The 27,734-nt window shown below is 43.1% G+C and overlaps 1 protein-coding gene across 2 annotated transcripts in view; it reads right to left on the reverse strand.

Moving 5' to 3' along the window:
- Positions 1 to 2,624: 2,624 nt before the first annotated feature.
- Positions 2,625 to 27,734, reverse strand: part of KIF3B (kinesin family member 3B) — a 45,540-nt gene continuing 20,430 nt past the window's right edge. The window contains exons 3-10 of one of the 2 annotated variants that reach the window (XM_045574234.1): positions 20,637 to 22,098; positions 17,304 to 17,405; positions 16,967 to 17,089; positions 16,742 to 16,860; positions 11,256 to 11,369; positions 10,531 to 10,636; positions 6,751 to 6,929; positions 2,625 to 6,098 (exon numbers count right to left, since the gene is read on the reverse strand). In XM_045574234.1, the coding sequence (XP_045430190.1) occupies positions 6,002 to 6,098; positions 6,751 to 6,929; positions 10,531 to 10,636; positions 11,256 to 11,369; positions 16,742 to 16,860; positions 16,967 to 17,089; positions 17,304 to 17,405; positions 20,637 to 22,040 (2,244 nt within the window). In that variant the 5' untranslated portion in view covers positions 22,041 to 22,098 and the 3' untranslated portion in view covers positions 2,625 to 6,001. The remainder of the gene's footprint in view (positions 6,099 to 6,750; positions 6,930 to 10,530; positions 10,637 to 11,255; positions 11,370 to 16,741; positions 16,861 to 16,966; positions 17,090 to 17,303; positions 17,406 to 20,636; positions 22,099 to 27,734) is intronic. The other variant, XM_036418771.2, reaches the window with a different exon arrangement.

The following is a 27,734-nucleotide window of genomic DNA, read 5'->3' on the forward strand; positions in this document are numbered from 1 at the left end:
TTGGCTCAGTGGTAGAGCGTCGGTCTGAGGACTGAAAGGTCCCAGGTTCGATTCCGGTCAAGGGCATGTTGTACATTGGTTGCAGTAGGGGGTGTGCCAGAGGCAGCTGGTCAATGTTTCTCTCTCATCGACGTTTCTAGCTCTCTCTCTCCCCCTTCCTCCTCTCTGTAAAATATCAATAAAATATATTAAAATAAAAAAAAAGAAAGAAAGAAAAGAAAAGGGGGGTATAGGGACATTACACATAGCTTGAGGGTATCTTATGAAGGAACACAATTAAGAATCTTTTGCCTAAGTCACATAGGCCACTATCCTCTCTGTGCTCTTTAAATACTATTATCTTGTTGGCATTTTTTTTAAAATATATTTTATTGATTTTTTACAGAGAGGAAGAGAGAGGGATAGAGAGTTGGAAACGTCGGTGAGAGAGAAGCATCAACCAGCTGCCTCTTGCACACCCCCTACCGGGGATGTGCCCACAACCAAGGTACATGCCCTTGACCGGAATCGAACCTGGGACCTTTCAGTCCACAGACCGACGCTCTACCACTGAGCCAAACCGGTTTCGGCTTGTTGGCATTTTTTAAAGTCCTATACTAGCCGAGACCAGTTTGGCTCAATGGATAGGCTTGGGGACTGAAGGGTCCCGGGTTCGATTCTGATCAAGGGCATGTACCTTGGTTGCGGGCATATCCCCAGTAGGGGGTGTGTGCAATAGGCAGCTAGTCGATGACTCTCTCTCATCGATGTTTCTAGCTCTCTATCTCTCTCTCTTCCTCTCTGTACAAAATCAATAAAATATATATTTTTAAAAATATATTTGTATAGTCCTATACTATAATCTTTTCTACAATAGTTCTCCATGCTTCCATGCTTCCCTCTAGTGAGTAAAAAAGGACTGCAGATACCTTCTTCTTAAAAAAAAAAAAAATGTTTTGACTTTTGAGAGAGAGAGAGGGGACCATCGATGAGAAATATTGATTGGCTGCCTCCTGCATGCCCCCTAATAGGGATCGAGTCCTCAACCAGGGCATGTGCCCCGACCAGGATCAAACCAGTGATAACTTGGGACTGTGTTTAAGCAACTGAGCCACACCGGCCTGGGCTGCAGCTACCTTCTTAGTAAAATTCTACTACTCTGTTATATAAGGCCTTCACAAATGCTGTTCACTCTTTCACAATTTCTTTTCCTCATTTCTTGTCTGGCTAACTCCTTGTTCTCTAGATAAGTGGTCGCCAACCAGTGGTCCTCGGACCCCTGGTGGTCCGTGAGGTCTGAAAGGTTGGACCCCGCTGCTCTACATCTCACTGTAAATGCCATTTCTTCAGAAGGCCCTTCTCTTATTTACCCACCAATCCAAATTAGGCTTCTGTTATTCTCATATAATATACTATACTATCACTTCATGGCATTTATCATAATTTGTAATTATACATGTGTGTGTTTGGTTAACACTTATCCTGTCTCTCCTTCCCCATTAAAGTACAAGCTCTGTGAGTTCAGGGACCATGTCAGTGTTGCCCACCTCTATTTATCCAATGCCCAGAATAGCATGGCGCACAGAAGGTATTCACCATATATTTGTTAATGGCCGAGTAGCTCAGTTGTTTAGAGTATGGTCCTGATATGCCAATGCTGCAGGTTCAATCCCTGATCAAGGCGCATACAAGAAGCAACCAGTGAATGCATAAATAAGTGGAACAACAAATCAATGTTTTTCTTTCTCTCTCTCCCCCTCTCTGTCTGCCCATCACCCCACCCCCCTCAGAAATCATTAAAAAACAAAAATAAAATAAAAACGCCAGCTTTTCTATAGAGGCCTAGGATTTTCTGAACATGATGTGCCCAGTACTAGCTTCTAGTACCTTAGGATACAAATTGTTCAATATCTTCTGAACACAGGACTCTGTCACTGCAGCAAGTACATTTTAAATATCTGCTCTAGTCTACATACTATGTGCTTGTTGCTTTAAAATTTAAAGTTTAAATCATTACTAATCCTCACAAAGGTCCTACAAGGCAGGGATTATCACCCCATAATACAGACAAGAACCCCGAGATTCACAGAGATAAATTCAATTCCTCATAGTCATATGGTTAATAAATAGACACAACCAGAATTCAGACCAAGACAGAGGCCAGGTTCTGTCTCTCTATTCAGTCTCTACATCTCAACCAGGAGACACAACCCCCAGGATATGCTTCAGCAGGCCTGAGAATATGAGAAGCCACAAGACCAACATATGGCCCATTTCTGGTATTTCTCCCCCCCACCCCCGCCCAATGGTTAATAACATAAAATATTATTGTGTAAAAAAACCCTGTATTTTAAAGTATAATATGTAATACATTTAAAGAAATTTTAAAAAGCAAACACAATCATTACAAAGACATTTCATGGCTGTTGCCTAGGTTGGTCTTAGGAACCTCCTTGGAAAAACATGAGAAGCACTTACTTGTCACTCTGTCTTGCTTCATTTTAAGTCCCTTTATCTTGTTGCTCTCTTTTTTTAAATACCAGCATTCCAACTCAATCTTCATTTCCACTCCCACCCTCTTTTCACTAGAAAAATTAAAATGTTTAGAGAAAATGGCAGTGGATATCATCTGCCACAGAAATATAATCTTCAAAAGCATTAGTCATTTATGAGGACACTTTTTTGTAGGTACAATAAATCTGATTGATTTTTATTACACATCTTAGTTTAGAATCACTTTTACATTCCTAGACAAAGAGATGATACAAATAAATATTAATTGTAAAACTTAGAGCCCCAAGTATTGGCGTGTTCTTTGTCTAAAGGTAGCCAAAGAGAAGGTCAAGATCAATATTAACTCTAAAGAGCCATAAAGCCCACTACCTCCTTCCTGCACCAGGATTACTCATTTCATAAATAACCTCAAAAGCATTTCACTGAAGAAACAAGGGCAAGGAGAAAGGTGGCAGATTTCTGAACAGCACAAGACAAAACCTTGTGAGATAGACACTAGCCAGGCCCACTGTTCTTATCCAGTTTCCTCTGAGCGTTTTCATTATGGCTTTTAGAGTATATTAATAGCCCCATTTTCGCCCACTGATGGTGTTCATGATGGCCCAAGGTGTTACTTGCAGTGAGCCTTGACCTCTAGTGGGAAATGTGAGGCAGAACTGATATCCCACGTTAACAACAGGGAATTGACACTTCTCAGCAACTTGGCAACAATTTTACATTCAGTGAGGGAGGACTTCCAAGAGTCAGGCAGGAAAAGCAGAGAGCAGCCCCGGCCCATGCCTGAGCTGCAGAGATCTGATGCCCTTGGTCATGGAGGTGTGAATGGTGCAATTTAAGCAGCATGCAGGCAGGCATTCGATAGGGAACAGTCCAACGCTAAGTCAGTCTTAAGAAAGTGCTTCATGCCTATGATTTCTGGCCTTGGGTTCTGGATCCAGGGGTCTGGGAGACAGGTGACTTTAAAATATAAAGCCAGATACATTCCTACTGATCAGAGCAAAAAGGTGCCTGATGAAGGCTGCACAGTCTCAAACTCCTTCTCTCGGATGATCTTCTTACATGGTGTTAGGTTGGCTTCCAGACTTCACTAACCGCTGCTGGCCCTCAGATGGCTTGGAACATTCTAGCTTGACTACAGACAGGGAAACCTGGTCCCTCGGTGGGCCTGGGAGGTCCTCCACACATTTGGCTCAAATCAGAGTCCAACACAGCAGCTTAGGTTCTGCTATCTGCTCTATTCAAATATTTATCGGATCCTCTTTGAGAGAAGAAAAGCACCGGAGACTGCTTGGGAAGGGGCAGCCTCACCTCCACTCAGGTGTTCTTCCTCTTTGTTCACAGACCATCAGATGAGTGCGAGGCAGGCTGTTTTACTGACCCTGCTTGTCAACTTAGCTTTCTTCCTTTGCCTTCTTAGAAAAGCTCTATGGTCACGCAACCACCCTTGGTCAGAATAGCCACCTTGAGACATCAGTATTAAGGTATCGTGTTATCTGCAGTGTTCAGTTTTCAAAATTTGCCAGGTGAATATTTTCAGTCTGTGGAATTCATACGAGCTTTGAAAAAATTGGGGGCAACAGACAGGAGTAACTGGCAAAAAACCATCTTAGGCTACAACCTGGTCATTCGGTTCCTATTCAAACAGGTCAAGTCTTAGTAAATAAGAGAGAAGCAGGGTTTGATCCCAAGGAAGATGAGGGAAGGCTCCTTTAGGCTCTGCGAATTACTGAAAAGGACCCTGGGTTCAGAAAGAATAGTAACTAGAAAGGAGATAAGCTGCCAGATGACAGATCTCCATTTGCAGAATGCTGTGATTGCACTTGGTACCTCCTCTTTCCCACAGGTTGATCCAGAAATGTGCCCTGGGAACTGAGCAGCTGAGTTAAAATATAACTCAAGGCCCACCTGAGTCGCCACCTTCCTGAGGCACCATGCCAGCAAGGTACACCAGTGAGGCAGACCCGGGGACTCACACCGTCCCCTCAGGCTTGGCTCGTGGACTCAGACACCCACATGGGAGTGTTTCCGACCTGGATTAGTCATTCAGTGGGCCTTTAATACAGACAAAGGCAACAACTGTACATTAGTGTATTTCTAAAACTGGGCAAGTTCTTGGTCTCTATCTTTTTCTCTTGCAGACACACGTGGACACACTCAAAGAACACAGGCACCATTGTGCTTGCACATCCACACACTCTTAAGAGTGTCTCTTGGGGGAAAAAGGACTAACAGTCACCTAATGACCAACATAAAATGAAGCTTTGAATTTCAATAATACAAAGAACTAAAACTTATAAACCAACTAGTATATGTAAACGGGGAATCTCTAGCTCCTCTGAGCCTATGCAGTCACACAGCACCTCCTAGCCACCACTTTAGGCTCTGCCTGGGAGAGCCACCATCCTAGGATTGGGCAAGTTTCAGCTGAAGGCAGGCAGGTTCATTTGCTCCCACCTTTGTCTTCGCTTCACATTGCCCTGAGCCGCATGTCACTGTCTCTGCATCTGCCCAGTACCCTTAGCTCTCTACGTAAATATGGGACAAAATGGGGAATTCAGATGTGCCACCATATGCCTCATTCCCCCTACTTTTGTCCAAACAGAGAAGGCAGAGCCAGCCTCCCTTCTCCCACAAAACAGGCCCACTGTAGAGCATGCTCAGGAGGCAGATGGGCCTGGGAAGGACACTCAGAGTACACACACTTGGCTAAAGATGGTGACAAATGAAGAGTAAAATGACACGGTGGATGGACATGGCATCAGCTTACAGATTATGTCTTTGACAGGATGGTCATGGTTTTGAGGTTTTTAAAGATGCCTCTAAACTCTCCAAGGAGGCAAAGGGAATGTGATTTCTATTGCTTCCAACATTAACCCCTCAGGAGCGAAATTGGTAGCTTCCTCGGAAAACATTTCCTCATTCGGCAGATCCCAAAGACAGATCCCCTTCTTACCGAGGAGCATGGATCATGCCCACTGGGGGTTTGGGTCCAAATGAGATTTCTCATTTCAACCTACAAGAACAAGCACGTATTCAAGTTCTAGGGCTTTCACTTTTCAACCTCACTGTTATTTTATCCTGAGGCTCTGAAGACTTGGTCCTGCTAAGGTGACTCCTGATTCTGCCCTATTGTTCAACAGGAAGGGAGCCCAGTATAAAGAACAGACTAGAAAAGGAGAGGGGAGAAGGGAAGGGAGAGAAAGGGGGAGAAGGCAAGGGAGAAGGGAAGCAAGGTCACTGGTCATCCTCTTGCTTTCCACTTCGACTATCGCCCATTACCTTACCCATGCATATCTGAGATGCTAATTAAGGGACGTTGCCCAGAGCTGAATGCCAGGTTAGGACCAGCACCTTTCAGCCAGATTAGGTTGGTTCATCTGCAAAGACGCCATCGCTTCTCCCCAGGGGAATGTTCTGAGTTTGGGCTGGAGTCGTCTCTGCAGGTATTTGCTCATCTCTTTTCTCAGAAGGCAATGCTGTTTAAACCCCAGGAGAGCAGGAACTGGCTTTACTTTGGAACCAGCCCCCGAGACTGCGGATAAAGCTGAGATGCAGGGGTTCCTGAGGAAGAGGAGGAGGATCCCGACTTCCTTCCGCTTTTAGGCCTGCAAAGGTCAAGCACATGTTCACATTATTATATGTCCCATCTCTGTCACTGCACAGATCAGACTCCTTCCCCACCAAGTGCCATTAACATTTCCAGGTGCCCTTTCGCCAATGGCCTCTCAGCTATAAAACCATGAGGCTGGCACAGTCCCACCCAACTGCCAACCAAGGAAGGAAATCTCACGGAAGGGACTCTGATTCTCAGCCATTGTTCTTCCATTTAAATAATATCTTGACTGTCTTCTCCAAAGTGGCAAAAAATATTAAGTTTCCAGGAAGAATTTCTTCCATTTTTGGTTTTACACCCAGTTGTTTCCTTAAACTTCTAATCCAAAATTTAATGTGGTAGAATTTCTAATTTAGCATCAAATTAAGTCCCTGGTACCTGGTGGGAACCAAAGAACTGTCCCCTGTTTCTCTAGAACACATGCTCCTTAGAATAGGAACCAGGCACATTCGGCATTCTGGTGTTCAGTCTACCTGGCATAATGCCTGAACCATAAACATGTATGTAATAAATGAATAAATCCAGGAGTAATATGGCACTATTTTCTGGTGTGTCCTGTAAAGCATTTTATGATAAACAAGCACTCTTGCCACCCGCTGCTTTCATTTGTCCTTGTTCAAACATAGGTCATCAAAGCCACTCACCTGGTCTTGGATTTCTTATTTGCAGTACTTTCAAAGGATGACGCATCCACCTGTATTTCATCTTCGTCCTGCAGAGCGGCATCCAGTGCCGCCTGGACTTTGGGGGCAATGGCAGGGCCCTCATAGTCCCTGGTGGTCCGGCTGGGCATGTCCAGCTCTAGCAGCACAATGTTTTCTGCCTGCAGAAACACAGCCACAACCAGCAAGGTTAGTTCCCAATCAGACACAGAGAACAAGCAAAGTAGACCCCTTCCAAAAGCAGAACTGCAAATTGCTGGCTACTCAGAGCCTACCAAGTACCTGCCTAGAAGTGATGTAGTTTTATAACATTTTTCCTGGTGGGATTACTGATGCTTTTTATTTTCTCCTATAGGCATTTCACTATTTTCCTTAAAAAAAAATTTTTTTAAACAATGAACATATACCCTAAGGGGAATAATAATAAATTAGGTAAAACCCATTTGTTGAAGAAAATGTAAAAATACAAAAAGGCATAAAGAAGAACAGAGTAATCACCAATAATCTCACCACCTACAGCAGCTGTGATGAATGTTTTGGTTGCCACGGGGAGGAGGCAGGTATGGGGTATGTGTGTGGAGGGTGTGTGTGGTAGTGTATGTGCATGTAACCACATGTGAAAAATCAGTTTGGAAAAATAAATAATAAAAAGAATAATCAGTCAGGGCCTGCTTCAATATCGGCCTTGTGGAGGGGCTTCTTCACCTGCTTCCCCGTGGGCCTTTTCTGAGCTCCACAAACCCAGGCAGATGCTTGTCAGAAGAGCACATCCTGTCCTTAGCTCCTCCCACTCAGCAGAGTTCAGGCCCCAGCACTCCAGAGCAGGTAGGAGGGGCCACTGGGAGGAGAAGGTGAGGAGAGGGAATGGCTCTATTTCTCAATTTTATATATTAAGATACTGCTTACAATTTCTCTTAATGGATTGGGTCTACTGCTAAAAACACCTGCGTGCCACTGCTTTAAATTCTACCTTTGGATCAGGTTTGCCTCCTGGAAATCTACATATTTGATCTGTAGGCTTTAAAAGCATGTTTTTGACTTAAGACATGAAATAACCAACAAGATATGCACCCTCTGAAACTGCTAGAAAAATGTTTCTGAAGATTCTGTCTGACACATCACTCATCTTCCACCATATAGAACTCCTTCTAATAGATCTTTTTTGCTTTTGTTTTCTTTATTTTAAATAACTCAGTGCCAGGAAGGACAGCACCTGAGGAGCTAACTAATTCTAATCTGTTTCACTTTAGCTGCCAAGGGAGACTCAAATATATTTTAAATGGAAACCTTTCATTAACAAAATAATACAGTTTTCCCACTGATAGTTATAAAATACAGAAAAGCAAAAAGAAGAAAATTTAAAATTGAGTGTACTTCTAATAACCAGGGATAACCAGTTCACATTTTGATATATTTTGCCCCAGATTTTTTTATTCATATTTACACTTGCAGTACCAATCTGTACTAATAAAAGGGTAATATGCTAATTACACCAGGAGACCTTTGTTCTTCTGGACAAAGCCATGGTGGCGGGGCTGAGGTAGAGGCGGTTGGAGGCCAAGAGGGGACGGCAGTTGTGGGTGATCAGGCCGGTGGGGGGGGGGGGGGCGGGCGCGCGGCGAGGGCGGGAGGGGGGCAATTGGGGCTGAGCAGACCAGTAGGGCGCCGGTTGGGGGAGAGCAGGCCGTCAGTGGGGGTCAGTTGGGGGTGATCAGGACAGAGAGGAGGGGCAGTTTGGGGTGAGCAAGCCAGCAGGGGGGCAGGCGGGCATTTGGGAGCGAGCAGGCTGGCAGGCAGAGTAGTTAGGGACAATCAGGCAGGCAGGCAGGTGAGTGGTTAGGAGCCAGCAGTCCCAGATTGCAAGAGGGATGTCCAACTGCCGGTTTAGGCCCGATCCGTATAAACTGGCACTAGGACATCCTTTGAGGGGGTCCCAGATTGGAGAGGGTGTAGGCCGGGCTGAGGGACACATAACACCCCCCGACACAAACACTGGGCCACTAGTTGTTTTATAACTTAACAATACATCATGTTTCCTGGTTCATCCACTTCCCAGCTCTCTACTAAGGATTACTGCATAGAGTAAGGTGGGAGGGTTTAGTAGAGAAAGCAATAAAGCACTGAGTATAGTGCCTGGTACACAGTAAATGCTTATACATAGCTCATCCAATATTACATGTTTGTGTCATTAAATTATGGCACTTTAAATTACTTCCTGACTGACCCACATTATGCTAAATGGAAGTCCCGTAACTTCTTTAATCCATTTCCATCTCCTATCACTGACACCAACATTCTTCCCAGTTTTCCCAAAGAGCCATTTCTGTTAATCCTCACCTGAGAGTATTTTTTCCATTGACTTTTTAGAGAGTGGAACAGATAGAAAATGACAGAGAGAAACACTGATGTGAGAGAAACACACTGATTGCCTCCTGCACATGTCGGGCCAGGAAGAGAAGCCAATGTGCCCTTGACCAGAATCGAACCCGGACCCTTTGGTCTGCAGGCTGATGCACTATCCACTGAGCCAAACTGGCTATGGCCTCACAGAGCTATTTAAATGTTTTGTTTGTTTTGTTTTTATTTTTTAGATTTCAGAGAGAGGGAGAAGGAGAGATAGAAACATCAATAATGAGAATCATCAATTGGCTGACTCCTGCACGCCCCCTACTGGTGATCTAGCCCATAATGAGGGCATATGCCCCCACCGGGAACCAAAATATGACCACTGATTCATGGGTCTTTGCTCAACCACTGAGGCACACCAGCTGGGCCCAGGGAGTCATTTGAAAACTTATCATTAAGCCAAGCCGGTTTGGCTCAGTGGATGGAGAGTCGGCCTGTGAACTGAAGGGTTCAGGGTTCAGTTCCAGTCAAGAGCTTGTACTTTGGTTGTGAGCACATCCCGGTAAGGGGTGTGCAGGAGGCAGCTGGTTGGTATATCTCTCTCGTAGATGTTTCTAGCTCTCTGTCCCTCTCCCTTCCTCTCTGTGAAAAATCAATAAAATATATTTTTTTAAAAACTTATTGCCAAAACCGGTTTGGCTCAGTAGATAGAGCGTCGGCCTGTGGACTGAAAGGTCCCAGGTTCGATTCAGGTCAAGGGCATGTGCCTTGTTTGTGGGCACATCACCAGTGGGGGGTGTACAGGAGGCGGCTGGTCGATGTTTCTCTCTCATCGATGTTTCTAGCTTTCTATCCCTCTCCCTTCCTCTCTGTAAAAAATCAATAAAATATATATTTAAAAAAAAAAACAACTTACTGTTAATATTTATTGGCCTGCAGGATGCATATACTCTCCTCCTTCCCTAGTCTTGATTTTCTAAATCTCATTCTATTTTTCCTTTTTATTTATAATTATTTATTTGTTATTTGTTATTATTTGTTAAAATTGCCCAGCCAGCATGGCTCAGTGGTTGAGCATTGACCTATGAATCAGAAGGTCACAATTTTATTCCCAGTCAGGGCATATGCCTAGTTTGTGGGCTTGATCCCCACTGTGGGGCATGCAAGAGGCAGCTAATCCATTTATTTGCTCTCTCATCATTGATGTTTCTATCTCTCTCTCTCCCTCTCTCATCCTCTCTAAAATCAATGAAATATATATATATATTTTTAAATTGTGTTATATTAATTTCCTCAGGTGCTTCTGGAAAGAGTCAGGATAAAAACTCTGTGACTTTGCAGAATGGTGCCTGAGTGTTTACATGAGTCTAAACTCCTCTAAAAGAGAGGAGAGGAAGACGAGAACAATCTTCTCACCCTATATCGGGCCTCTGGACGAATCATCATGGACATCCTTGCGTGCTGGCTCAATGGTCTCTTATATCCCACAGCGGAGACGGGCCGCTTCATCATCTGCTGGTTCCTGGAAATGCACTGCAGTGGTTAAAGACCTGGCTGGCGTGTGGTCCACAGCCCAGGGTCGGCCCTGTGGAACCAGCACTCAGAAGCCTCTGAGTCTGCTTACAGAGAACCAAGTGACTCCCTGGATTGAGGGCTGACATGGAAATGACACAGGAGCTGCCTCTACTTTCTGCTTGAGTTGCTTTCTGAGATGGTAGGCATGAAGCATAGCTGTCAACACTCCCCATCCCTGGGTCCTTGGTGGACATCTTCCATTTTTCCAGCAGGACCCAGACTTAAGAGTCCTTCTCAGAACGGTGTCAGACTGACACACACAGAGCACCTGCGTACCGCCCCTCACTTGGTCTATCTTGCTTCACTTGATAGGTAGGTAAGCTGACATAAGGAACTTAGGAAAGGTCATTAGTTGACTATAACAAAGTCTCTCAGTTCCTAACACCATACTCATTAAATTTTCATCTTGTGGAACTATGGCCATCACAAAAGCAGAGATGCAGCTGGTTCCAACTTTAAATGAATGAAACTGCATTCTTACCACACCCCTCCGGCCAAGTCCAGCTTATCAACATTCCTTCCCTCCTGCCCACCTTAAAGTCTACTTACAGTCAACAGCAACTTACTCCAGTCTGGTTATAGGATGTAGTTTCCAATGATCTTCCTCTTCATCAAAGAAGGATCTATTCATAATTTTACTTTTTTCTTCCAGAGGGATGAAGTTTTCTATAATAAGATGCCTGTAAGAGCACACATACAGGGGTGAATACAGATAGAGGAAGAATACAGATGGAGTGTTGGTTACCTGGTCCCACGTGTAGTGAGTAATTAGATAAGTTATTCAGCAAACACTCACTAAGCAGGTACTATGAACCTGCCATCATACAAAGGACTGGGATACAGACATGAATGACACGTGGTCCCTGCCTGATACAGAGAGGTAATGCTCTTTATTCTCCACAAATGAGTGAGGTCATGTGGTGTTTCTCTTTCATTGATTGGCTTATTTCCAATCCGCTGGATTGTTGCCAGAGATGGAGGTTTTCACATTCTAATCATAGGACAAAGAGTAGGACCAAATATTTCAGTCCCTTAGACTTCTCAGAAGAAAGACCATTCCTGAGAAGAGCTTGTGTCAGAAGCCAGGGAACATGGCAAACAGTGAGAGAGGAGCACACTGGGTTGTATCTCACCAAGGAGATGACCATCTCCTGCCACATTCCTGCACTCACTCCTTCAGAACCTCAGGACAGAACAATGCCAAAGGGGTGTTAACGAGAGACACACAACAAACACCAGAGAGAGAGACACACAACAAATAGCAGAGGTGAAGGGTACTGGCTGGAAAAAACAGATTGGCTCACTGTTTATTCAAAAGAAGTAAGAGCTAAGAATGCCTCATTAGGGGGGGGAAAAACACAAAAACAGTACTCTAGAGAGATGACATTTTCTCTTCATTTTACTTGACATTTAAGATATTATTTTTCATAACATATATTTGTTTTTTCTGATTTTAAAGGGCCTATTTACACATTGGAAATTTTGAAAAAATATTACACACAATTTCACTATTCAGAAATAGCTATTATTAATATTTTGGCATATTTTGTTCTGATCTTTTTTCCAGGTGTGCATACCTTGAAAGAGGGCTGATACATACATTTACGATTTTTTAAATTCAACCCTTCAAAACATTATTGACTTTAGAGAGAGGAAGAGAGAAAGAGAGAGAGAGAGAGACATTATTGTGAAAAGAAACATAAGTCAGTTGCCTACCGTATGCTCCCTGACTGGGGATAGAACCAGCATGTGTCTTTACAGGAATCTAACCTGCACCTTTCGGTGTACGGGATGACACTATAACCAACTGAGCCACTGTGGTCAAGGCCATTCATTTAATTTTAAGGGCTCCTTACAAAATTTAAAATGTGGTTATTAAAATAATCCCTTTGAAAAATTTTTCTTTAATATCCCAAGAAACTAGAAACACCAATCAGAAAGGATATATGCACCCCTATGTTCATAGCAGCACAATCTACAATAGCCAGAATTTGAAAACAGCCTAAGTGTCCGTCAGCAGATGATTGGATCCAAAAACTATGGTACATCTACACAATGGAATACTATGCTGCCATAAAAAAGAAGGAATTCTCATCATTTGCAGCAACCTGGATGGAATTGGAGAACATCATGCTGAGTGAAATAAGCCAATCAATGAAAGAGAAACACCACATGACCTCACTCATTTGTGGAGAATAAAGAGCATTATAAACTGATGAACCAAAAGATAGATATAGAGACAGTATATCAACAAGTAGACTGTCAAATTATAGCGGGGAGGGGAGGAAGATCTGGGGAGATAATAGATCAACCGAAGGACTTTTATACATGCATATAAGTACAACCAATGGACACAAAACTCTGGGGAGGGAGGGGATGTCTGGGAGGGAGGGAGGGGGGCAAAAAAAATCAATAAAATATATTTAAAAAAATAAATAAAAAATTAAAAATTAAAAAATTAAAAAAAGGAAAAAAAGAAAAAAGAAAAAAAAGAAAAGTTTTTCTTTAAAGAAAAATTCCAGCTAATGCTGTGGTGGAAGGACTGATACAGAAAAACACCATTTTGTAACCCCTAATGAAATAAAAGATCCAGACAAAAATCATTATTGGTTAAAACCATTAGCCCAGTGGTTTTCAAGCCAAGCTGCACATTATCATTTAGAGAGTTCTAAAAAATATCTTGCCCAGATCTCATGACAGATCAATGGTTCTCAAAGTATGTTCACTGAACCAGCAGGAGCAACAACTAGACCTTGTTAGAAAGGAAAATTCTGCCGGGACTGGTTTGGCTCAATGGATAGAGCGTTGGCTTGGGGACTGAAGGGTCCCGGGGTCGATTCCGGTCAAGGGCATGTACCTTGGTTGCAGGCATATCCCCATTAGGGGGTGTGCAAGAGGCAGCTGATCGATGACTCTCTCTCATCGATGTTTCTGGCTCTCTATCTCTCTCCTTTCCTCTTTGTACAAAATCAATAAAATATATTTTAAAAAAAGAAAAAGAAAGGAAAATTCTCAGGTCCCATCCCAGACACTGAATGAAACTTTCTGGGAAAGGGGCCCAGCCATCCGTGTTTAACAAGCCCTTCAGGTGAAGTTTAAGGACCCTGTCCTAGAACAATTAAATAAAAATCTCTGGCGTGGGCCCAAGAATCATATTACAAACTCCTGAGATGATTCTATGTTGAGAACCAGTGTTTCGGAGCTGGCTTTCAGTTAAAGGAAAATAGGGGAGACAGGGACACAAATTAGACAATTCCATGAAGAAGCAGATCAACCAATCCAGAATGTGAGCTATTTCTACAGGCTACCTGACCCAACTTTTTCAAAAAGTTAGCTAGGAGATAAGTTCTTTTTTTTTTTTTTTTTAGGAAATAAATTCTTAACAGAAAAATGGATTGCTCCACATTAAGATACAATTAAGAGACATAATTATCAAATGCAATATGTGGTCCACATATAGATCTGAATATGAACAAGGTATGAGAAAATACTAAGAAACTTAATGTTAATTTTGTTAGGTGGAAAGACAATATATTCTATAAAAAATCAATTGTAGTACCCTGAAAGAAAATTAAGAAAACAATTCCATATAAATAGCATCAAAAATAGAATATTTAGGTTTAGACCTAACAAAAGAAGTACAAGTAGCTGTGCACTGAAAACTATAAAACAGTTTTGACAGAAAAGAGAATTCTAAATAAATAGAAAGATATCCTATATTCATGGATCAGAATACAGTATTGATAAGATGACAATATTTTCCAAATTGATCTACACATTCAACACAATCCCTATTAAAATTATAGCTGGCTTTTTTTCAGAAATTGGCAAGCTGATCTTAAAATTTATAAGTAAATGGCCCTGGCCAGTAGGGCTCAGTTGGTTGAACACTTTCCCATGCATCAAAAGGTCACTGGTTTGGGCCTGGCTGACGTGGCTCAGTGATTGATTGTCAGCTATGGACTACGAGGCCATGGTTCAATTCCCAGTCAGGTTGTGGGCTTGATTCCCAATGTGGGGCATACAGGAGGCAGCCAATCAATGACTCTCTCTCATCATTAATGTTTCCAAATCTCCCTCTCCCTTCCTCTCTGAAATAAATAAAAATATATTTATTAAAAAAAAAACAGAAAAGTCACCGGTTTGATTCCCGGTCATGTTGTGTGCATGATGCACTAGTGGATGTTTCTCTCTCACATCAATGTTCCTTCTTTCTCCCTTTCTGAAAAAAGAAGAAAAGAAAAAGAAAAAGAAAAAGAAAAAAAATATATATATATATACACACACACACACATATTTTAAATTGATTTCAGATAGAGCAGCGTTTTTCAACCGCTGTTCTGCAGCACACTAGTGTGCCGCGAGATGTTGCCTGGTGTGCCGTAGGTGCAGACAAGACAAGAATTTTATAATTTTTCACTATTTTGTTTACTTAATATTTCATAATAAAGTAATTATAAAATACTTTCTTTGTGTTTATTTGATTCCTATTCAAGAGAATTACTTTATATATAGTCAATATAGGCACAGAGTTAAATTTTTTAACATTTTCTAATGGTGGTGTGCCTCGTGATTTTTTTCATGAATCAAGTGTGCCTTTGCCCAAAAAAGGTTGAAAAACACTGAGATAGAGGAAGGGAGAGAGATAGAAACAACAATGAAAGAGAAACATTGACTGGCTGCCTCCTGCATGCCTCCTACTGGGGATTGAGCTGCAACCCAAGAGATGTGCTCTGACTGGGAAATGAGCCAGTGACCTCTTGGTGCCTGGGTTGATGCTCAACCACTGAACCACACTGGCCAGGTTAAATATATATTTTTAAAATTTATTTGAGAGGAAGAGGGCAAAGAGTGAAGGAAGCAGAGAGAAGGGGGAGAGGGGATATCAATTTGTTGTTCCACTCGTTAATGCATTCATTGGTTGCTTCTTGTATGTGCCCTGACTGGGGATCGAACCCACAACGTTGGTGTATCAGGACAACGCTCTAACCCAGTGGTCGGCAAACCAAGGCTCGCAAGCCACATGCGGCTCTTTGGCCCCTTGAGTGTTCTAATGCCCCTTCTTCAAAACAGACTCGCCCAGGCCGAAAACCGACTCCTGCGCATGGGCCAGGAAGTTTCAATACACTGTATATGCGCACTCACATATGGTATTTTGTGGAAGAGCCACACTCAAGGGGCCAAAGAGCCGCATGCGGCTGGAGAGCCAAGGTTTGTTGACCACTGCCCTAACCAACTGAGCTACCTGGCCCGGGGTAAAGATATGTTCTTTAAAACTCACTTGTGTATTTTAAATAAGTGAACTATAAAATATGTGAATTATATTTCAATAAAGCTTTTTAAAAATTTCATTGTGGCCGAAACTGGTTTGGCTCAGTGGATGGAGCGTCCGTCTGCGGACTGAAAGGTCCCAGGTTCGATTCCGGTCAAGGGCATGTGCATTGGTTGCGGGTACATCCCCAGCAGGGGGTGTGCAGGAGGCAGCTGGTCATCCCCAGCAGGGGGTGTGCAGGAGGCAGCTGGTCATCCCTAGCAGGGGGTGTGCAGGAGGCAGCTGGTCGATGTTTCTCTCTCATCGACATTTCTAGCTCTCTATCCCTCTTCCTTCTTCTCTGTAGAAAATCAATAAAATTTTTTTTTTTTTTTAAATTTCATTGTGGTCAGGTATGTAAGTATGCAGGAGTAGCATAACATGAGGTAAGGTTTGCTTTCAAATATGTTTATGAAAAATGACAAAAGATGGTTTATCATTGAATTTGGGTGATGGGTATTTGGGTGTTCTCTATACCATTCAGAAAATTCTAGTTAATAAATTCCTTCTTATCAATAGATAAAGGTGAGGCCAGAAGGCTTTAGGAAGGCAGAGTGGGGGGGAACTTGGAGATCATGTAGTGAAATCATTCAGTTCACAGATGAAGTCCATAGACAGAAAGTGACTTTCTCAACAATGAGGACAAAGTGACAGGAGATGAGCTGGAGAGAAGGGACCCTGTCCTCCGGGAAGTATTTCTTAGCAAGTGGCTGGGGGCGCCATGGAAGGCCCAGAACTTACTTGAGCTTCAGCTCCCTGGTGAGCTCATTCTGAGTCTGCTCCAGCTCCTGCCGCTCCTTGATGTGCTCTTCTTGGAGGTCATGGATCTCTGCCTTCACCGCCTGGAGCTTGGAGAAGAGCTGGAACCCGGGGAGAAGCAGTTGAGGAGGGGGGCCCTCCGAACAACCCGCTCTCCCTTTCCCCCAAATCTCAAGACACCTCTGCCTGGCCTGGTCCCTTGTATACCTTTTTGAGTTTTTTGGTCTTGATGTCCACCTCTTGCTGCAACGAGCTGTAGGTCTCTTTAAGTTCTAAGGTCTCCTCGTCTCGACTTTCCATCTGTTGCTGGATTTCTCTTTCTCGACGTTTCTGAGCAACATTCCAAAATTCATCAGCTTGTCTAGAGAATATTTCTACACAAGAATACAGGGCAGGGCTGCTCCAGATCACAGTCTCCCACTAGGAAGAGGCTACCACAGCTCATTTCCATTCCCCTTGGAGAGTCTAATACAAGAGATATTTGCTTTGTAGCATTAAAGTGCCTTACCCTCCACATTCTCCCCAAACAGGAATGAAAAGTTACCTGCTCTGCAATTTCCTGCCGTTTTTGCTCCAAGATTTTCTGCTGTTCGTTGGTATGATCTACTATATTTTTTCCTCCCACAAGCAGCTTACTCTCCATGGCCTGCGAAAAAAGTAGAATCCATCTTGTGAATGGCCTCCCTCAGAATGTATCTTCTCAGAGGAGACTCCTAGGAGCTGCCTCTCCCTCTTCCTGGACCGAGGCAACGGGGGTGGGCTCAGGAGAAAAATATATTGTGTTCAGCTGTGTCTTACTCATCACTGCGATGGGGCTGAGGGGACTCCACTTTGGAAATACAGAAGATACATCTTCTCCAGACATACACGAACTTTGGCTTTCTTTTAACAAAATAAAATGTTTCAGTCTGAATAGCAACGCTGAGAGTCCACTGAGGCCACAGACAAGTAAGCCCATTCTTACTTATGGGTCAGAAGCCATCATGAGGGGGAAAAATAAGTAATATTGGGCAGAGGCACACAGGAGGGAGAGAATTCAGGCTTTTGGAAGGAGTCAGGAAAAGTTCCCTGTCTCAGAGACATCTACACGAGTGCTGAAGTAAAAATAGAAATCAGCCAAGAAAAAAATTTTGTGTGAGAGGGTAGGGTAGGGATTGGTGATACATGAAGTTGGCAAAGCAATCAGGGTCAGCCAGTTCAACAACCTCAATGCTCTGTTATGGGAGACTAAACTTGATCCTGAGAACTGCAGCAAACATGGACATGTTCTCTGAGCATGACGGTACACAATGAGATTTGTGTTTTAGAAACACTGCTCCCAGGCCACAGGAGAGCGCCTGGAAAAGGGCAGGCTGAATGCAGGGAGACCAGCCTGGCAGCTGTTTTGAGGGTCCAGGCCTGGGCTAGGGCAGCAGTGGAGGAGGAGAGCAAAGGGATGATCAGTCCAAGAGATCCTAATGAGAAGGGAGTCAGAGGTGGGACTTACTGGGCCCAAAGGGAGAGGGAGAGGCAGCTCCTAGGAGTCGGATTAGACTGAGAAAAGGAAGGCAGGAGAGGTGCTGAGTGGCTGGGGGCTTCTCCATGGAAATGTCCAATAGGCAGAGGCTATCAGGTTGGGGGTCAGGAGACAGCTCTGGGTTGGTTATAAGACTGGGAGTCTTCAACATTTAGATGATGGTTGAAGCCACTGGAATGATTTGCACTGGAAAGCATGGAATCTAAAAGCTCCACAACCTTGCTTTTAAGAAACAAACATTATCTGTCGCTCTGCTGCAATCTCTCAGTGAGTCCCTGAGACTATGTCCTCTCTTCTTAAAACAAAGGGGTGAGTGCTACCAAAGCCCTGCCATTCACATCCACACCCACACACCTTCCAGTTCTAAATTCTTTGCCCTATGCTTTTACAGCAGTGAGGGGTTGGGAGAGACAGAAGTAATGTCATTCTCTCATAGACAAAGTGTGCTAAGAGATTCAGTGACCTTGAGGTAATGCTGAGTCCTGCCACATTTGGCTTCTGAGAGTTGCCTAAACACACCAGGTAGTTTAGAGACTCTAGGTGTTCCTGGGCCTGGATAACAGGTGTGATCATAAAACATAGCATGCAAATCAAACATGGGCACTCCCAGTCACACTTCAAGTGCAGGAGTGAGGAGGGTGGGGCAGTGTTTGGAACCCCTAGAAAGCCCCTCCCTGAAACAGAGTAATCTCCTAACTGTTGTACATGAATCCATTTTCACATTAGGTTTCGAAAGTCCTAGAAAGGTCCCCTGTCTCTGAAGTAAATTAGTACCCAACTCTGTGTGAGGGCTACTCTGAGCCACAGATAAAGTATGGCTTCATATAGCAGGGGAAGGGGGGGGGGGGGTGTGAGAGAGAGGTCACTTGTCCTTTTTAAATTAATAAACATACATACATTTTAGAGTAGAAATAAAAAGTTTGCATAAATTCAATGCGATAGAACCCAACATGTCAAAGGAATTCTGGCTTGTGGTCAGGCAGTGGTCATCCTGGGATTCCAGGGCGAGCCCTGCACCCTCCTCTGCCTTTAACGCCCTGTGACAGCCCACGTCCTGCCACCAGAAAGAAGATTCAACACAGGGAGCCTCCTTGCTCTAGAATACTGGTCAGCAACTGCACAGCTGGAGGCTGGGGGGAGTGACTGACTACAGGGAGCATTTGGGAGGTGATGAAACGGTCCTGTATGTTGTGTGATCACTGCACTGCATCTTAAAACCACCATGAGCCCGGATGGAGCGGCTCAGGTGGTTAGGTGTCATCCTGTGCACCGAAGAGCTGTCTGTTTGATTCCGTCAGGACACATGCCTGGGCTGTGGGCTCTAGCCCCAGTATGCGGAGTGCAGGAGACAGCCAATGTGTTTCTCTCCGTACATCAACGTTTCCATCTTGCCCCTTTCCCTTTCTCTTTCTCTAAAAATCAATTAAAACACACACACACACACACACTAATATATATATATACATATATACACACACACACACACACACACACACACACACCAATTTCCATTTTATATTCACTAGATGTACAAAAAACTATAGTCTGATAATCTAAGTGTTGGTGAGGATGAGGAACCACCTGAACTCACGTAGAAGTTTCAATTCACAGGGCCACTTTGGAAAACAACGTCTCATCATCTAGTAAAGTTGAAGCTGTACATATCCTAGGATCTAGCAGTGTCAGACAAGAAATTCTTGTATGTACCTGTTCTCCTGGAGCCAAGTACAAGAATGTTTATAGCAGAGAACAGAAACAACCCATTCTCTCAGAAGAATGGAATACCGTGCAAGTCTCAGAACAGTAATAATGAATGAATGGATCACAGCTATAGGCATCAATGTGGATAAATCTCACTATCATAACGTTGAGTGAATAAAAGCAAATTGCAGCAGTGAGAATCCATTTATATAAAAGTCAAAAACGATGTGAAACTAAAACTATCTTTTATTTAGAGACATATACATATATGGGAAACTATAGAGAAAATTAACCAACAATTCCAAGATGATTACCTGGTAGGTGGGGAAAGACACAAAGAATTTATAAAGATAAAGCTGTTGTTCTATCTCTTATACTAGGTGGATGGAGGATAATATGGGTGTTAGTTTTAATGCTGCTTTTTATACCTTGCACATATGTAATAATTATTCTTACTATGAATTCAATATTTAAATTTTTTAAATTTGAAAAATTATTCTTCCTCATTCAATACAAGTTGACAAATGTTTATTGGGCACTGGATATCATGGAGCTACTAGGAATGAAAAACCAAAAGAAACATCATCCCTCATGTCATTTTTTTTTTATAAAAACAAAAAAGATTTGAAAGAAAACAAAGGCCCAAGAGGAGTCCATTACCTTGATTTTGGCACCCAGCATCTCGGCAGCATCCTTCTCCCGCCTCAGGTCCTCCATCTTCTTCTCCTTCTCTTTCAGCAGCTTCATCTTCTCCTCTGCAACCAAGCTGTGGTCCTCGACAATGGCCCGCTTCTCAATCTCCAGTTTTTCTTGCTGTTCCCGCCAATAATCATCCTTATCATCCCCTTCTTCCTCACCCTCTTCTCCCTCATCCTCCTCGTCTTCCCCACCCCCACTGCTGCTGCCACCTTCCCTCCGCTTCTCTCGCCTCTTTTTCCTGCCAATGGACCGTTTCTCTAGCTGGGCCTTGAGCCGAGCAATCTCTTCCTGGAATTCTCGAAGGAGGGCATCCTTAGGGTCCTCGTTGACCCTTGGCTTGTTCTTAATGTTTTTGGCACGGTTGGCATATCTCAGAGTGGTCAGAGTTTCCTCTACATTGTAAGAGGCAGGCCCCACGTTGGCCACCATCACAGTTTTAGCGTTGCCACCAAGAGAATCTTGGAGGAGCCTGGTAAGCTTTGAGTCCCGATATGGAATGTGAGTGCTTTTGCCATCCACCAGGGCAGAGATGACATTACCCAAGGCTGAAAGGGACAGGTTGATCTTGGTCGCTTCCTTCAGTCTTTCCCCTTGTGCACCAGTCTTGGCTTGCCGTTCACTGCCAGCAAGATCTACCAGGTTCAGTTTCCCTACACGGATGTGGTTTTCTCCATCAAGGCCCACCTCACTGCACTCGATGGTGATGACAAAAATTGCATGAGAACGCGAACTGTGCTCATTCATGTTAGTAGCACCGACAGATCGGTTCTGGTTCCCCACATTCATCACGTGCTCTATTTCCTTCACGCTCTTGGTGACGAAGGAAGACAGGTCTTTCACATACACTCCAGTGTCAGGCCTCTCTTTGAGCTCAAGCCTTTTGGTCTGATCCTTGGAGAGCAAATCTCGGATCTCCTCTTGGTAGATCTCTAAGTAAGAAGCCCTGACCAGGTACTGTTGATTCTGAGATCGAGAGATATGGGTGAAGATGTGATCAAATGAGTTAGGGATGACCCCTCTTTTTTCAGGGTCACCACGGACTCCTTCCATTGTGTAGGTTTTCCCAGTCCCTGTTTGTCCATAGGCAAAAATCGTCCCATTGAAACCCTGCAGAACAGAATCCACAAGCGGTCGGAACGTCTCATCATAGAGTTCAAACTGCTTGGCATTCGAATCATACACTGCATCAAAGGTGAAGGTCTTGGGCATTTCATGAGCCACGCCTCTGGGGTTCTTCACAGACACCTGCCCCAGCTTCACATCCACATCTACCACCTTGTCATATGAGGCGGCCTTTTCCTTGCCATTCATGGGCCGACAGCGAACCACCACCCTGACTGACTCGGAGCTTTTTAACTTGGACATGATGAACTCTGACCAGGTCAACCCTGAAGGCTATGATGTCTCAGGATGCTAAGGTCCTAGAAAAAAAGCAAAAGTAAGTAAGGACAGGACAGTTGTCATTGAAGGCTGCCCAACAGCAACTGACACACCCAAGTCACTTTCATCTTGCTAACCCTCTGACAGCTGCATTTCTTTTACTTAAAACATTTTTTAATTTACTTTTTCTATACTAAAAGTAAACCAGCAAATGCAGACAGCTACATTAATAACGTTACTACACTGTATATTTTCCACAGGACCTTAACCAGCTTCAGTGGAAAAAATAAAAACTCTAGTCCACCAATAGTGTTAACTGGCTTGCCCTCCTTTCAACCAATGTTTTAGCTTATGTTACAGGTTGAGGCAACTGGAAACCTTTTAAAAACCTAAGTAATCTTATATCCTATTGAACTACTAAAACCTCTGCATAGTGAGGACAAATATACCTCAATCGATAAAGAAATTAAAAATAAAAACCTCTGCATAGAGTAATTTGGAACTATCTATCAAAATTTTAAATGTACATACTTTTTATCTAGCAGTTGTACTTCTAAGAATTTATCTTACAGATACAAGGATAGCTGTTATGGCAGCAATAGATTGAACAACCTCAATTCCCATCAAGAGGGGGCTGATTAAATAAATTAAATATATTTCACATATGGCCGAGACCGGTTTGGCTCAATGGATAAAGCGTCGGCTTGGGGACTGAAGGGTCCCGGGTTCGATTCTGGTTAAGGGCATGTACCTTGGTTGCGGGCATATCCCCATTAGGGGGTGTGCAAGAGGCAGCTGATCGATGACTCTCTCTCATCGATGTTTCTAACTCTCTATCTCTTTCCCTTCCTCTCTGTACAAAATCAATAAAATATATATTTAAAAAAAAAAAAATATATATATATATATATTTCACATATGTAGTGGAATCCTATGTAGTTACTACAAAGAATGTGCTGACCTAAATGTAGTCCTAAACCAAGATATGTTGTTAAGTGAAAAAAGTACCTGAGGCCTAGCCCGTTTGGCTCAGTGGGTAAAGCGTTGGCCTATGGTCTGAAAGGTCCTGAGTTCAATTCCAGACAAGGGCACATGCCTGAGTTGTGGGCTCCATCCCCAAAAGGGGGCATGCAGGAGGCAGTCTAGCAATGATACTCTCTCATCATTGATGTTTCTCTTTTCCTCTCTGAAATCAATAAAATATATTTTTTAAAATAGGTAACTCACATAGTTCTTGATTCAAAAGGCCCTTTGGTGACAGTTCCCTCTATGCCACCTGTTCTCCAACAACCTAATTCCCTTCCCACAAGGCAAGTGTTATTAAATTTTAATCTTCCTGAACTAGCTAATGTATAACAAGCAAGTAGGTGTTAATATATACTTACCCTTTCCCTTTGTACACAAGCATAGTATGTTATACACAGTAAAACACAGTATCCTGCATCTTCTTTTTCTCATTAAACCATGTATCTTGGAGTTTGTTCCTTCAGGAAATATAGAGCTGTCTCATTCTTTATGAAAGCAGCTACACATCCCACTATATGGAAGCATCATAATTTATTTAACCACTACCCTAGCACTTAAGCTGTATCTGATGTTTACTATGAAAAACCTAGGACCACATCCTTCCATGTGTGGGAAAGTATACCTGGAAGGATAAATTTCTAGAAGTGCAATTCCTGGATCACAGGACATACACGTTAGATACTTAGAGCAGTGAAAACAATATACTTTTTATTTGTGGGTGGAGAATGTGAAGCAGTGACGGGCCACTCTAAGCATATATGCTGAAGTTTAATAAATATGGAATGTCAATGTCTCCCAATGGTCTTTCACTAAAAAAATAATAATTCTGCCCTAGCTGGTTTGGCTCAATGGATAGAGCACTGGGCTGTGGTCTGAAGGGTCCCAGGTTCAATTCTGGTCAAAGGCATGTACCTTGATTGCAGGGTCAATCACCGGACCTGGTTGGGGGCCCAATGCAAGAGGCAACCAATCAATGCCTCTCTCTCACATCTATGTTTCTCTGACTCTCCCCCTCCCTTCCACTCTCTCTAAAAATCAATGGAAAAATGTCCTCAGGTGAAGATTAACAAAAAACAAGAAACCAAAAACCTATTCTGCTGCTAAGCATATGAAAACATAAAAAGTTATTCCCATACTTCTTCTAGTTGCTACATGTAATAAAATTATGTTGTCTAGCATGAAGAACTGAAGACTTCTATTTTTTTTTTAACATATTTTATTGATTTTTTACAGAGAGGAAGGGAGAGGGATAGAGAGTTAGAAACATCGATGAGCTGCCTCCTGCACACCACCTACTGCGGATGTACCCGCAACCAAGGTACATGCCCTTGACCGGAATCAAACCTGGGGCCCTTCAGTCCACAGGCCGACACTTTATCCACTGAGCCAAACGGGTCAGGGCTAACCAAAGACTTCTGACCCTCTCTGAACCCCTTTGCTGTAAAATCTATACAATAGGAACCATTGTCCTTCCTTTAAATGATTGTGAGACTGCCCTCGCCCGTTTGGCTCAGTGGATAGAGCATCGCCCTGTGGACTGAAGGGTCCCGGTTCAATTCAGGTTAAGGGCATGCACCTTGGTTGCAGGCTCAGTCCCTGGGCATGTGCAAAGGCAACCAGTTGACATGTCTCTCTTACTTCGATGTTTCTCTCTCTGTCTCTCTCTCTAAAAAAAAAATAATAATAATAATTGTGAGACTAATAGGCACTTAGACAGAAATGTTTTGTGAACTAACATAAAGCTGGGTTAAAAAATAATTAATACAGATTCATCCAAAGACCCATCAAAGGGTCATTCCAGAGATTACAAGTCAGCCCTAATTTTAGATATTAAACATCATTAGACTAACATTTTCTTTCTTTTTTAAAAAAATATATTTTATTAATTTTTTTAACAGAGAGGAAGGGAGAGGGATAGAGAGCTAGAAACATCGATGTGAGAGAGACATCGATCAGCTGCCTCCCGCACACCCCTACTGGGATGTGCCCGCAACCAAGGTACAAGCTCTTGACTGGAATCGAACCCGGACCTTTCAGTCCGCAAGCTGACGCTCTATCCACTGAGCCAAAACGGTTTCAGCTAGACTAACATTTTCTATTCTTCCATTGGGAACCATCATCCTAAAAAAAATAAATTAGATTAAACTAAGATCCAAATATCAAACCAATGTTCAATTAAAAGTAAATCTCAAGCCAATTTTTTGTTTTTTTGTTAATCCTCACCAGAGAATAATTTTTCTGTTGTTTTTTTGTTTTTGTTTTTGTTTTTACAGAGAGTGGAAGGGAAGGAAAGAAAGAGAGAGACATATCAATTGGCTGCCTCCCGCACGTGTCCTGACTAGGGCCCAGGACACAACCTGCAACCCAGGTATGTGCCCTTGACTGGGAATCAAACCCTCCACCCTTTGGTGCATAGGCAGACATAACACTCTAACCACTAGCACACCAGCCAAGGCAAGCCACCCCCCCTTTTTTTTAATCCTCATCCCAGGACATGAGGGGAAGGACGGAGGGAGGGAAACATCAATGATTGGTTGCCTTCTGTACGTGCCCCAACTGGAGATCAAATCCACAACCAGGTTAGTGTCCTGACCAATAAGCGAACCAGCAATATTTTGGTGCACAGGGCAATACTCATCAACTGAGCCACCCCAACAGAACAAATCTCAAGCCGTTTAAAGAAAACTATGTGACAGCAGAACATTTACCATAGCTCAGGCCTGGAAATAGCACAAGTGCCAAGTAGATGGGTGGAAAAAAAAGCTGTGGTACATTTATACCACGGAATACTATGCAGCAGTAAAAAAGAAGAATCTCTTACAGTTTGAGACAGTGGAGGGACCTGGAGAGTATCATGCTAAATGAAATAAGCCAGTCAGAGAAAGACAAGTATCACATGATCTCACTCATAAGTGGAATCTAATTAACAAAATAAACTGATGGAGTGGATCCAGAGACACAGAAGCATGGAACAGGGTGCAGAATCTTGGAAAGAAGCAGGGGAGGGTGGGTGGGCAAAAGGTAACCAACCAAAAACCTTGTATTCAAATATGCATAACCCATGGACACAGGCAATAGGGTGGTAAGGGCCTGGGGCAGGGCGGGGGGGTGGGGAGAGGGAAACATATGTAATACTTTCAACAATAAAGGATTAGAAAAAAGAAAATAAAGCACATTGAAAAATATTACAAAAAAAGAAAGAAAACTATGTAAAAGGCAGCCCTTTCATTCATCATCTTCTAGATGCTATTAAAATTTTGCCAGATGAGAAGGAACCAGATGTTAGAATGGCCAGACTGTTTACTGCACCTCCTTTTCTTTCCCAGGGGATGGCCCCCAGATTACTGCTGTGGCTGATCCTTTGCCTGTCTCTCCCTCCATTTTAACAAAATGTCTAGTGCCAAGCTCAAACCCTTAAGCCTCTTTTCGGGAGGTCTCTGCTGCAGTGTGTGGGACAGTTAGGCAGAATCCACACTTGAAGGAGTAAGAGAAAAGTAACGGGGTAGATGGGCAATGGGTCAATGAAGATGACCCGTTCTTCTGCATTATATACCTCTGAAGAGGCAGGGCTGTCCAGCTTTTACCTATCAAAACAATGTATCCTCACCGAAACCGGTTTGGCTCAGTGGATAGAGCGTTGGCCTGCGGACTGAAAGGTCCTGGGTTCGATTCCGATCAAGGGCATGTACATTGGTTATGGGCACATCCCCAGTAGGGAGGTGTGCAAGAGACAGCTGATCGATGACTCTCTCTCATCGATGTTTCTAACTCTCTATCCCTTTCTCTTCTTCTCTGTGAAAAATCAATAAAATATATATTTAAAAAAAACAACAATGTATCCTCGCCGAAACCGGTTTGGCTCAGGGGATAGAGCGTCGGCCTGTGGACTGAAAGGTCCAGGGTTCGATTCCGGTCAAGGGAATGTACCTTGGTTGCGGGTACCTCTCCAGTGGGGGGTGTGCAGGAGGCAGCTGATCAATGTTTCTAACTCTCTATCCCTCTTCCTTCCTCTCTGTAAAAAAAAAATCAATAAAATATATTTTAAAAAACAATGTATCCCCAAGACTTTAAAAAAAAAAAAAAAATCCTGTAGCAGGCTGACTGATGTTCAGCTGCTTCATATATTTTTTGAGCTCTCCAAAACAATAAGAAACAAAGGCATGTTAATGACCTACAATAATCTTAAAAATCTCTTAAAAAGAAGGAACTCCCAAAGCCCCAGTCCCCTTAATTAAATCTCAACTCAAACACAGAACACCATTTCTTTTCTGAGCTCACTGAGCTCAGCTGAACTAGTCATGTTTTATTGATGTATTATTTCAGGAAGATGGACTAATTTAATTTCCTGTCACTAGGGCTTAAAATCTTGCTCTGGATCCACCTCAAAGAAGAGGCTTTTCTTGGAAGAATGCCCTGATACTCTTTCTTTACTTTATTACCTTCCTTATTCTTCTTCTAGCCACTCTAATTACAGTGATAAATCTTTAAAGGAACTCACAGAATTGCCAGGAAAGACAGAATCACAGGTCAGCAGCTCATCACCTCCATCCTAAATACTTTTTCTGCTAGAACTTGTCAATCTGACGTGAACAAGTACTGTTTTAAATGGCTCCTGCACGTGAAAAATTGCTAACTTCATCTCTTTGGTCCTCA

Source organism: Pipistrellus kuhlii, unplaced genomic scaffold (assembly GCF_014108245.1).
Source record: "Pipistrellus kuhlii isolate mPipKuh1 unplaced genomic scaffold, mPipKuh1.p scaffold_m20_p_6, whole genome shotgun sequence".
Taxonomy (NCBI): Eukaryota; Metazoa; Chordata; class Mammalia; order Chiroptera; family Vespertilionidae; genus Pipistrellus; species Pipistrellus kuhlii.